Source organism: Theropithecus gelada, chromosome 19 (genome assembly GCF_003255815.1).
Source record: "Theropithecus gelada isolate Dixy chromosome 19, Tgel_1.0, whole genome shotgun sequence".
Classification (NCBI taxonomy): domain Eukaryota; kingdom Metazoa; phylum Chordata; class Mammalia; order Primates; family Cercopithecidae; genus Theropithecus; species Theropithecus gelada.
In genome coordinates this window covers 26422805-26434829 of record NC_037687.1, presented here as the reverse complement: position 1 = coordinate 26434829, position 12025 = coordinate 26422805, and the positions used below count along the sequence as shown (strand labels likewise).

At 56.0% G+C, this 12025-nt stretch overlaps 2 protein-coding genes across 13 annotated transcripts in view; one reads left to right on the top strand and one right to left on the bottom strand.

The window, feature by feature from the left end:
- TEAD2 (TEA domain transcription factor 2) overlaps positions 1–6772 on the top strand; it is a 23507-nt gene extending 16735 nt beyond the window's left edge. For all 7 annotated transcript variants that reach the window (XM_025366626.1, XM_025366630.1, XM_025366629.1 and 4 more), the window contains 4 exons: positions 87–260; positions 3954–4121; positions 4781–4933; positions 5938–6772. In XM_025366626.1, coding sequence (XP_025222411.1) covers positions 87–260; positions 3954–4121; positions 4781–4933; positions 5938–6051 — 609 coding nt within the window. In that variant the 3' untranslated portion in view covers positions 6052–6772. The remainder of the gene's footprint in view (positions 1–86; positions 261–3953; positions 4122–4780; positions 4934–5937) is intronic.
- On the bottom strand, positions 6761–12025 carry CD37 (CD37 molecule). Of its 6 annotated transcripts, none has more exons than XM_025366632.1 (8): positions 11814–12025; positions 11642–11714; positions 10363–10487; positions 10175–10249; positions 9362–9466; positions 8454–8690; positions 7978–8061; positions 6761–7094 (listed from the first exon to the last, which is right to left on the bottom strand). In XM_025366632.1, the coding sequence occupies exons 1-8, from the start codon at positions 11880–11882 to the stop codon at positions 7017–7019; spliced, it is 846 nt and encodes a 281-aa protein (XP_025222417.1). In that variant the 5' UTR covers positions 11883–12025; the 3' UTR covers positions 6761–7016. The 6 variants fall into 6 exon arrangements, with proteins under 6 accessions (XP_025222417.1, XP_025222421.1, XP_025222420.1 ...); XM_025366636.1 differs by having other exon boundaries at positions 11646–11714; positions 11814–12019; XM_025366635.1 differs by having other exon boundaries at positions 7978–8047; positions 8444–8690; positions 11660–11714; positions 11814–11980.

Here is a 12025-nt window from a genome sequence, read left to right as displayed (position 1 = left end):
TGGTGATGGCATTTGGTGGGCTCAGGCAGCACGGGCTGGAGATCCAGCCCATCTCCAACTTCTCACCCACGGCCAACCCTCCTCAGTACCAGAGACACCTGTTTGTGCACATCAGCCAGCACTGCCCCAGCCCCGGAGCGCCGCCACTCGAGAGCGTGGACGTCCGGCAGATCTACGACAAATTCCCCGAGAAAAAGGGTGGCCTCCGAGAGCTGTATGATCGTGGCCCCCCCCACGCCTTCTTCCTGGTCAAGTTCTGGGTGAGTTGTCGCAGCAAAACCAAAAGTGCTCACAAATCCTGTGGTGTCCCAGCAAAGGCCTCTGGCCCTAAGAGAGATGGTCGCAGGCCCTGCCACGTCAGCCTGGGACGTACCGGTCAGTCCTCATGGCTTGGAGTGTCAGCCCTCTTTGCGACAAGGAACACCCAGGAGGCCAGTCCCCAGGGTGGGGGTGCCTGGGCCTCCCTGGATATTGCCACATGTAACTAATATGGCGAGTTACCTGGCCGTGTAACTAATGGGGTCCTGGGCATGGGCTTGCCACATTCCAGGCTTCCCTGTGCCCCACCTGACTGCACCAAGCCTTGCTGCTAAGGAACAGCCCCCTCCCCTTTGCCAGTGGACTTGTGGAGGCCCTGTTCTCTAAAGAGGGGAATGATGCTTTGCATCAGTTTCACCAGACCTTGTTGCTAGAGAATGTCTGGCTTTGAGGAAGTGATGGAAGGAGCCACGGAGTGGCTTTGTCAAGTCCTGTATTCATTTATTTGTTTATTTATTTTTGAGACAGAGTCTCACTGTCACCCAGGCTGGAGTGCAGTGACTGGATCTTGGCTCACTGCAACCTCTGCCTCCTGGATTCAAGTGATTCTCCTGCCTCAGCCTCCCCAGTAGCTTGGACTACAGGCACCCGCCACCACATCCGGCTAATTTTTGTATATTTAGTAGAGACGGGGTTTCACCATGTTGGCCAGGCTGGTCTTGAACTCCTGGCCTCAAATGATCCGCCCGCCTTGGCCTCCCAAAGTGCTGAGATTACAGGTGTGAGCCACCACGCCTGGCCAAGTCCTGTATTTATGTAGCAATCATTTACTGAGCACTTCCTGTGTAGAGGCCTGGTGTCAGATGCCATTTATATAACTGTGACTAAGAGGGCCCATCTTGCGTGTTTCTTAGGGCTACTTGGTCTAGTGTCCAGTACGATGACTAACACTACAGGGGTTCAATAAATGTGTTTTATTTTATGTTATTGTTTTTCTTTATTTATTTTTTTGAGATGGAGTTTTGCTCCCGTGGCCCAGGCTAGAGTACAATGGTGCGATCTTGGCACACTGCAACCTCTGCCTCCTGGGTTCAAGCGATTCTCCAGCCTCAGCCTCTCAAGTAGCTGGGATTACAGGCATGTGCCACCATGCCCAGCTAATTTTTGTATTTTTAGTAGAGACGGGGTTTTGTCATGTTGGCCTGGCTGGTCTTGAACTCCTGACCTCAAGTGATCCGCTCACCCCAGCTTCCCCAAGTGCTGGGATTACAGGCATGAGCCACTGCACCTGGCCTAATGTTTGTATTTTTAGTAGAGACAGGGTTTTACCATGTTGGCCAGTCTGGTCTCAAACTCCTGACCTCAAGTGATCCACCCACCTTGGCCTCCCACAGTGCTGGGATTACAGGTGTGAGCCACAGCACCTGGCCTGGGCTCAATAAATGTTGCCTAGATGTTTAGGGGGTGCTAGTTCTTATAGTAACAAAGGTGGTAGAGGGATCTAATCTCTGAGAAGAAAGCCTGGCTAGGTGTGGTGGTTCACTTCTATCTTCCCAGCACTTTGCGAGGCTGAGGCGAGAGGATCGCCTGCGTTCAGGAGTTTGAGACCAGCCTGGGCAACACAGCAAGACCTCAACTCTACAAAAAATGAAAAAATTAGCTGGGTGTGGTGGTGCGCACCTGTGGTCCCAGCTTCTCTGGAGGCTGAGGTGGGAGGATCACTTAAGCCCGGGAGGTGGAGGCTGCAGTCAGCCAAGATTGTGCCACTACCCTCCAGCCTGGGTGACAGAATGAGACCCTGTCTAAAAAAAAAAAAAAAAAAAAGAAAGGCTGCTGAGGGTCTGAACTTTATTGGCCTCGCTGGGAATGTTGCTGTTCTGGAGCTTGTTGCTCATGGTTCTGGAGCTTTCTGCCGTGTGAAGCAGGGGTCTGAAACTGCTCTGGGGATGTGCAGCTGAGGGCTTAGACACTGCTGGGGCTTAAGACAGGCCTCATCAGGTCCCAGGACTGGAGAGCCACCCCCTTAGGAAGCCCAGCTGCTGAAGGGGTTCAGAGGAGCAGCTGGTAAGGTCTTTGGTTTTGCCACAGTGAGGGATGGAGCTGAGCCCCTGAGAAGACTGACCTGGCACAGTGTTAGCAACTAAAGTTAGGAAGAGTCGCCTCCTTGAGAGGCGACCCAGACCAAACCTGTGATGAGCTCTTAGGCTTCCTTAGGTCCCACTTGGCCTAGTGACACTTGGCCAGCTGTCTACGCACTTGGCCACTGGGGTTATGGAGGGAGTCTGACCTCTCAGATTCGGCCGAGGGGGAAGCGCTCTGAGGAGGAGTCAGGCCTCCGCAGGCTCTGTGAAGCCCCATTGCTAGGGAGTAGCAACTTGCCTTAGCAACCAGGGTAGAGGGGCTGAGAGGGAGGTGTTCATCTTGAACTGGTTGCTAAGCAGTAACTGCCTCCTTAGTAACCAGTCCCTTGGAAGAGGCTAAACTCTTGAGTTGCGGGCTTCAAGAGAAAAAGGTTGAATTGGCCGGGCATGGTGGCTCATGCCTGTAATCCCAGCACTTTGGGAGGCCGAGGCGGGTGGATCACCTGAGTTCTGGAGTTCGAGACCAACCTGGCCAACATGATGAAACCCCGTCTCTACTAAAAATACAAAAATTAGCCAGACATGGTGTCATATGCCTGTAATCCCAGCTACTTGGGAGGCTGAGGCAGGAGACTCGCTTGAATCCGGGAGGCGGAGGTTGCAGTGAGCCGAGATCGTGGCATTGCACTCCAGCCTGGGCAACAAGAGCAAGACTTCGTCTCAAAAAACAAAAAGGAAAAGAAAAAAGGTTGAATTTGAATTCCAGGGTTCCTTTGGTTACTGGGGAGAGAGGGCCAAGACTGTTTTGGGGACCCAGACTTCTTCAACACGGATGGGCGGTGGATCTTTTCCAGAAACCAGCCCTTGGAGAACTTTGAAAGCCTGATGCGGTGGCTCACGCCTGTAATCTCAGCACTTTGGGAGGCCAGGGTGGGAGGATCGCTTGAGCCCAGGAGTTGGAGACCAGCCTGGGCAACATGGTGAAACCCTGTTTCTACAAAAAATACAAAATGTTAGCTGGGTGTGGTGGCATGCACCTGTGGTCCTGGCTACTCAGGAGGCTGAGGTGGGAGGATCACTTGAGCTCAGGAGGTCGAGGCTGCAGTGAGCTGTGATTGTACCACCACACTCCAGCCTGGGTGACGGAGCAAGATCCTGTCTCCAAAAAAAAAGCACTGAGGAATCAAGCCGGGAATTGCAGGGCTAATGGGAAAACTAGGCTATGGGGCAGAGTCCCCGCTGTGGTTTTTTTTTTTTTTTTTTTTTTGAGATGAAGTTTCGCTCTTGTTGCCCAGGCTGGAATGCAATGGCCCGATCTCTGCTCACCGCAACCTCCGCCTCCCGGGTTCAAGTGATTCTCCTGCGTCCTGCGTCAGTGTCCCAGTAGCTGGGATTACAAGCATGCGCCACCACGCCCGGCTAATTTTGTATTTTTAGTAGAGACGGGGTTTCTCCATGTTAGTCAGGCTGGTCTTGAACTCCTGACCTCAGGTGATCCACCCACCTCAGCCTCCCAAAGCGCTGGGATTACAGGCGTGAGCCACCGGGCCCGGTAGTCTCCACTGTTTATAAGGGACGTCCCCTCTGACTCATCTGTGCCTTCCCATCTCCCAGGCGGACCTGAACTGGGGCCCAAGTGGCGAGGAGGCGGGGGCCGGTGGCAGCATCAGCAGTGGTGGCTTCTATGGAGTGAGCAGCCAGTATGAGAGCCTGGAACACATGACCCTCACCTGTTCCTCCAAGGTCTGCTCCTTTGGCAAGCAGGTGGTGGAGAAGGTGGAGGTGAGGCTGGAGGGGTGGAGCTCTGGGCGGGTGAGCGCCCAGCCACCCAGCACTTGGGGGTGCAGAATGGACCAGAAGCCATGATGGCTCAGGCATTTGGGGTGTGCGTGGAGGGAGTGGGTCCCAGCCTCTTTTGAGGGTTTAATGCATGCGTTGGGAGCTAATGTGGAGTCCGGAAGTCACAGGTAGGGATCATTCTAAGGGCTGACAGGTCATGTGTAGTATAGAGATTTAGAGTCACTGAGATTGAGAAGGGTCTTAAGGATATGGAGAGGTTCCTAGGGCAAGAAGTTCAGAAGTCACACTTAGGGGTTGCTGGAGACCTGGGGAAGTCTCAAGTTTAGAGGTTAGAGTTTGAAAATGTCATGGAGGCGTCTTTGGAGGGTATCTGAGGGCTGGGAGGCTAGAGGAGTTCAGAGGTCTTTGGGGGTTCAGAGCATCACTTTGAGGGGCTTGTGATTTGCAGGCTCAGAGATCCTGAGTTGGATCCCTGAGGGTTCAGGCCCAGTCTCCGGTCACTGTGGGTGGGGTGATGAAAGGAAGGTGGCAGTGAGACTGAGTGTGATGGCATCTTAGAGGCACAGGGTAGAGCTCAGTTCCTGGGGTGACCCGTGTGTCTCTCAGCCACCATTCTCCCCACTCCCTGCCCCTTGGTTCAGACGGAACGGGCCCAGCTGGAGGATGGCAGATTTGTGTACCGCCTGCTACGCTCGCCCATGTGCGAGTACCTGGTGAATTTCTTGCACAAGTTGCGGCAGCTGCCTGAGCGATACATGATGAACAGCGTCCTGGAAAACTTCACCATCCTCCAGGTGATGCCTGGGGCTGGGCTGGAGTGGGGGCCCCCAGGGGCCCCCAGTGTGGAGGGACAGTACCTATAACAGACCTTCAGTCTAGGGGAACTCCTCACCCAGGGACTGACACAGCAGGGACTCCGAAGTGAGCCCTCAGCCTGAGGCTCTTTTAACCAGGAAACTGATGCAGTGGGGACCCCACCATTGACCCTTAGTTTAGGGGACCCCTTCACCTAGGGAACTGATGTGGTGGGGATGTCACAGCCCTCTCTCTCTCTCTCTTTTTTTTTTTGAGATGGAGTCTTGCTCTGTTGCCCAGGCTGGGGTACAGTGGCAAGATCTCAGCTCACTGCAACCCCTGCCTCCCGGGTTCAAGCGATTCTCCTGCCTCAGCCGCCTGAGTAGCTGGGATTACAGGCATGCCCCACCATGCCTGGCTAATTTTTGTATTTTTAGTAGAGACGGGGGTTTCACCATGTTGGCCAGGTTGGTCTCGAACTCCTGACCTCAAGTGATCCACCCGCCTAGGCCTCCCAAAGTGCTGGGATTACAGGCATGAGCCACCACGCCCAGCCCCATAGCACTCGCACGTAAGCCCTCCTTCCCTGGGGAAGCTGACTGGAGGACACTTTGAGGCAGATCCTCAGCTTCTCAAGGAACATGACATGGTGGGAGCCCCTTTAACTCTTTGGACTGGTGAGGCAGAGACCCCTTGACTGCGGAACCTGCAGGGAGGGTTCTCTCTTTGCCTGTGACATGATGGGGATCCCTTTTACCTGGGGAATGTGATATCATGGGAACCTGATTGACCCTGAGACGTGATACACCATCACTGCCAACGCTCAGCTGAGGGAACTGACTTTTGGGCATGCCTTTCTCTTGGGGAACATGATACGGTGGCTGCCTGTTTCCTGGAGATAGAAAAGAGCCTGCTGGGTATTCCATGATAACTTGGCGGGGGTGCATAGGGGTCCCTGCCCTCCCTTCTAAGCATAAGTCCCTTGTCCTGGCCTCCCTGGCAGGTGGTGACAAACAGAGACACCCAGGAACTGCTGCTCTGCACCGCCTATGTCTTCGAGGTCTCCACCAGCGAGCGTGGGGCCCAGCATCACATTTACCGCCTGGTCAGGGACTGAAGGGGGACCCCAAAACTGGCTCACCCGCAGAACACCCTCCTCCCAGGGAGGGTCCTCCAGCTCACCTCATGCTTCTTATTTGGGGAGAGGGCTGTGATGTAAAGGGGTTGACCTCAGAGGCCTAAGCAACTGGGGCCATCCCCCCCATTAGAAGGGCCCCAAAACTTGGTTGGAGTGCTGAACAGGCTGGGACTGAGGAAAGGATAAACCCCAATATTGGGACCTCACAGTGGGTGTCTGAAAGGACAGATCACTCCGGAGTATCAGGGATTGTGGGGACAGGAGTGAGACAACCTCCAGGTACAGCACTGACTTCTCAGCCCCTGGCAGGGCCCCCCCACTCCTCTGCATGTCTTGGAGGGCCGTAGTTACACATTGGCTTGTCCCCTTTACTTTTTCCCAGCCACCCCTCCCCCTGAAATTTCTGCCTCTCTCTACCACCCTCACTCCATGACCTGTGAGATCACAAAGTGAAGATTAACCCTTTCTGTGCAGGAGCAGAGCCAGGTGGGCCCTGGAAATATTTTTTTTTTTAATATAACGAGATATTTATAAGTGGGTGCTAGGGTCTTGACTTTATCTCAGCTGCACAAGTAGTGGGTTGAAGCTTTCTAATCTCATCTCCCCCACAAGTGAGCTGTGAGCTAGACTGTTTCTTCCCTGCCCTCTCAAAGTTTGTTGGTTTGTGTTCTGACAGAGGATAAAGCTATTTTACCAAAAACGCAGGGCATTTATTTGAGGTTTGAGTGAAAAATAATCTTGTGGGAGGTGGTGGGCCGACAGATGGGGGCAGGAAACTGTGGACGAAAGCCCGAGGTCCCGTGGGAGAGGTGACAGCAGCGGTGGCAGGCAGCCACCTGGGTCCCCAGGGGAATGTGAAGGCAGAGGGCTCTAGGCGAACTGGGGATTAAACAAATATTTACAGGCAGCAGGGACGTGCCCAGCGCACGTGACGGGGGCGGGGCCTAGCGGTATCGAGCGAGCCGGTTGTAGACGTGGTCCAGGTTTCTGCACAGGAATATCGAGAGCGTCATGAACCCGAGCTATAGAGAAAGGAGATGAGGTCAGAGAAGTCGAAGGGGTGCTGGCGAGACGGGGGTGATGCCCACCCGAGCGAGAAAGGTCAGGGGTGGGGCCGTGAATTAGGCGGGACGGGGCTGGATAACGGGATAGGTAGAAATGGGCGGGGCTCGAAGGAAACTGCTGCAGGACTGGCTGATGAGGCGGGAACAGCTGCAACAAGTGGGGGTAGGGGAAGCGCCGCTGCTATAGGTGGGGAGGCGGGGTCGGGGTAGAGGCTGAGAAGGAGTAAGGTCGGAAGCAAGCCCAGGGTCGTTTATTCTGGAGGCTCATCTGTCTCCCCCTCTGCCTCAGCCTCTAATTCTGCCTTGGCCTCTAATTCTGCGCCTGCACTCCCAGTATCAGGCTGGTCCTCGTCTTGAACCCACAGCGGCCAGAGTCCCAGGGCCATGGGCAGCTTGCCCTGCGGGGTCTTGTCCCCCCAGTTGGGGCAGGCACCCGCCATGCCCCAACCACCCCACAGACTGCCGCTGCGCCCGCCGCCGCCGTCAGCGATCAGACTGGGCCCGGGGCTCGAACCCCGAGCGCCCGGCAAGTGCGGCTCGCATTTCCGGCGGAGTGCCCTGCGCTGTAGCTGCACGCTCAGCATCATAACAGTCATCTGCGGGGAAAGGGGAGGGAGATCGCAGCCAATAGCAGGAGGTTTTCCCTGCGTGCAGCCAATCAGGGCTCCCTGAAGCTAGGCCGCCCCCACCCCTGGTGCTGGGTGGAGCCGCGGGAGGGCTGGGGTGGGCTGCGCTCCGCCCCAAGCGCGTCCTTCCCAGGCAACCGGAGGACGCGAAATGAAGGGCAGGGCCATCTAGGGTAAATCCCGGCAGATCGCGGGTGGGGGCGGGGCCAGATCACCTCGAGTAGGCCGACGCCCAGGCAAATGCCCACTATGGAAATAAGGTTGTTGTGCAGCCACTTCTGGAGGCTCCGCGCGCAGCCCTGCGGGTGTAGGGAAAAGTTAAAGGGATTCTTTCTGGGACTCTCAAGCCCAGGGCCAGCGTTCTTTTCAGCCTGACTCTCACCGCCTTCAGGCATCTATCCGCTCCCATAGTCACCAGGCCTCTCTCGTCTCACTACTAGTGCACCTTCACTTCACCTTTTCCAAGCCTGGCTCTTCCCTAGATGTCTGTATTCCAGAGCCAGCCCCGCCTTTTCTTTAGGTCCTGCCCTTCCTACGGACCCCGCCCCCTTCAGAGGGCCCCGCCCCGCCTACCGCACCTTTCTTTTCTTGTAGCCCCGCCCTTTCTCAGGCCCCGCCCCTCACCGGCAGCCCTGCGCCTCCCGCAGGCCCCGCCCTATTCGACAGGTTTATGCTCCGAACCCCTGCCCACCTCGCTGTAGATGTGGCTGTTTGCAGGGACCGCGCAGATGTCTGTACTGTGTCTGGACCGCGCCAGCTGTCCAAGCCTGCTGAGCTGGGGCAAGATCACCTTATCCAGGATTGTGGAGTCGTTGGTCGCTGACAAGTTGTAGCAGGAGCAGGGCACGCGGTGCGCCTCCGACCCGTTACCTCTCAGGGTGAGGACCTTGAACCAGTCCTGCGGGGAGTGCCAGCCGCAACAGCGCAGCTGGGAGAGGGATACGGGTCAGAGGGACCGAGACTGGAGACATATGATGTTGGGGATCAGGGGACAAGGTGATGGGTATGAGGTCAGGTCGGGAAGCAGGGGACTAAGTGGTGGGTGTGGAGTGGGGCCAGTGGGCTGGTGTCGCTATGGGGCCGGGGCCAGGGGACATTACGGGAAATGGGGCTGGGAGAGACGGGTCACGGGGTGATCTGGGGCTGGGGAAGTAGCTGCAGCGTCTCGCTCTGGACCAGAGATTGGTGGGCGGTGCGATTGAGCCTCTGATACCCGACAGGTGAATAGGAGTGCGAGACCCTGTGAGTCTCATCGGGGGCGGGGTCCGATGGAAGCCAGACTCACTGCGGGGTAGGAAGCCGGGTCTCGCTAGGGTCTTGGGACTAGGGGCCTGACTACCTCCGGTCGGGGCGGGGTCGGGGCGGGGGCGGAGTCTCCCAAGGTAGATGGCGAAGCCATGCCAGGGTCTGGGTTCTGGGAGACTGGGCCATGCCGGGGCCAGTTGTGTCATCTGGGGAGTGGGGGGCGTTGGGCCTGGGAGGGGTGGGGGTACGTTCGGGTCGTAGAGCTGGGGGTCGGGGCCACGTTGGGGTGGAGTCTCCTCGAAGCACAGGGCTGAGGCGGGTCAGTCGGGGAGGGAGCTGGAGGAGAGGGCTCACCTGGAACTGCACATAGTCCCAGCTCTCCTCGGCCGCGGTCTCCTCGGGGTTGGTGCGGTACTTTTGGATGGTTTTCTCTACGATGTCCTGCAAGCTTCGCTCCAGCTGAGAGGCCACCAGTGAGTCTGGACCTCACGTGCCCCGCCCCACCCCACCCCCTCTCAGGCTGTGCCAGCCTCAGGCAGTCCCTGTGCATCTCTGGGTCAGTCTCAGATCCTCACTGAATGGCTAGCTCTGTGTACTTCAGGTCTGTCACTCTGTTTCTCCCACTATTTCTACGGCTCATTAAGTCTCTGTCTCTTCTTTCAGGGCATCTTTTTCTTTCTCTCGTTCTTTTTCCTGTGTGTTTCCCTTTGGAGCTGTTTATCCCTCTCTCCCTTGGTCCGGATCGGTGTGTCTTTCTATTAATTTATTTTTTGAGACAGGGTCTCACTCTGTCACCCAGGATGAGTGCATGGCTCACTGTAGCCTCAAACTCCTTGGCTCAAGTGATCCTCCCACCTCAACCTCCCAAGTAGCTGGGACCCCTGGTGCATGCCCTCACACCCGGATATATTTTTTAATATAGATGGGGTCTCACTATGTTGCCCAGGCTGGTCTCAAACTCCTGGACTCAATCCTCCAGCCTCAGCCTCCCAAAGTGCTGGGATTATGGGATTACAGGCGTGAGCCACCAGGCCCAGCCTCTTATTTCTCTTTATCTAGGTCAGTCCCTGTCTGCCTTTGTTTCTCTGTCTCTCTCCACCCCCTCCCACCACTCTCTTCCCCCTCCTCTCTGCTGGGGGTGGGTGGTGGCCACTGCAGGAAGCTTACCTGGGCCCGCTGAGTGGAGATGAGGATTCCCAGGGTTATCTGCGTGGCAAACAGGAGCAGCAGCATCCCAAAATACTGGGGAGCAGAGTGGAGAGATCAGGCTGACTACCCTCGCAGCCTCGGCCCAGGCCATTTTTGAGGGTGGGGATAGGAGTGTTCCTAGGGATGGAGAGGGATGAGACACTCACCAGGCCCAGGAGGCAGCGGAGCTCCTTGAGGGCCCCCACACAACCCAGGAGGGCGAGGCCCATGGTGAAGACTCCAGAGATGGCCAGGACTTTGGACCAGATCTGCAGGGGCACGAAGGCCAAGCCTGGGAGAGGTGAGGGGAGCAATGATAAGCCGGGTGGCACAACTCCAGGCAGCCCCATTTCCCGCCTAGGCAGCCGCCCAAGTGGGGAGCAGTATCCTGGTGCCCTCTCTGGGACTCTGTCCCTGCCCCACCCTGAGTCCCTGTCTCCTTCTGAAACTTTGTCTTCTTTCTGGGCCTCTCTTTCCTATCCTTGGATCTCTCTCTTCCTCTCACCCTCTCCTTCCTCCTTCAGCTCCTCCTCATCCCCAGTAGTTTCAGCCCTATCACTTGTTCTGTGACATTGGCTTGGCTCTTTAAACCTCCCTGAGGCCTAGGGGACGGTATCTGTTTCTCAGAGGTTTTTTTGTTTCTTTATTGTGTGTGTGTGGTTTTTTTTTTTTGAAACGGAGTCTCGCTCTGTCGCCTGGGCTGGAGTGCAGTGATGTGATCTCGACTCACAGCAACCTCCACCTCTCAGGTTCGAGTGATTCTCCTGCCTCAGCCTCTCTAGTAGCTGGGACTACAGGCACGTGCCACCGTGCCTGGCTAATGTTTTGTATTTTTTAGTAGAGACAGGGTTTCACCATGTTGGCCAGGCTATTCTCGAGCTCCTGACCTCAAGTGATCCTCTCCCTCGACCTCCCAAAGTGCTGGAATTTCAGGCGTGAGCCACCACACATGGCCCCTAGGATCATTTTGAGGGACACACGGGAACATGTGTTCAACCCAGTCCTCAACGCAGGGCAAAGACTTCTTAAATATGAATATTTAGGGTCATATTTCATTATTATTTAGGGTCACACTTCATTATTTTTTTTCTATCATTATTAATGTTATTTTGGCTATTTTACTTCCTTGCTATATGACATCCGTCAAGGGACTTCCCCTCTCTGAACCTCAAGAGAGGGGAAGGTTTGTGGGGGCATCTGACCAGCCACAAGGCCCAACAGATAGGAAGTGCTTGAGAAATGGCTCTCATGGTCATTGTTTGTATGCACAACCCCATTTGCCGGAAGAAGACGCAGGCTCCGAGAAGCGAAGCAATGGTGAGCAGTGGATGGGAGCCTGTGACCTGCCTGCAGAGTAGGGCACCATGGATCTCCCTGAGACAAGGGAGACCACAGGAAGTCACTTGGGTTGGGGGAGGCCCTCCCACCTGCCCCAGCCCCCCTCACCCACAAAGGACACGAAGCTGGTCTTGTCGATGAGGATCCAGATGCCGAAGCAGAAGATCAGGCTGCCCAGGACCTGAGGAGAGGCAGATACGGCGGTGGGCCACGGGGGAAGATGAGGGCAGGGTTAGCGGCAGGGGCTGGGCCCGGGCTGGGGAGCCATGAGGCAACTCACGAAGAAGAAGAGGTTGAAAACGAAGAGGAAGTATTTGATGAGGCTGAGGCAGCTCTCCTGGGCCGACATCTTCACCTAGAGGGGTGAGCGGTCCACTCACCACACAGAAGAGGTGCTGACAGTAGGGGAGACAGGGAGAAAGACAGAGGCTGAGAGAAAGAGAGAGAGACGGAGAGCTGAGACAGAAAGGAAGAACCCCGAAAGAGGAAGTT

Excerpts from the sequence above, each read along its gene's own strand:
- CD37 (XM_025366631.1), bottom strand. The coding sequence starts at position 11,882 with ATGTCGGCCCAGGAGAGCTGCCTCAGCCTCATCAAATACTTCCTCTTC. Across the intron at positions 10,488-11,641 it reads CAGCTTCGTGTCCTTTGTGG|GCTTGGCCTTCGTGCCCCTG; the intron begins GTGAGGGGGGCT and ends CACCTCTCCCAG. Across the intron at positions 8,691-9,361 it reads GGGACTATGTGCAGTTCCAG|CTGCGCTGTTGCGGCTGGCA; the intron begins GTGAGCCCTCTC and ends TCCCTCTCCCAG.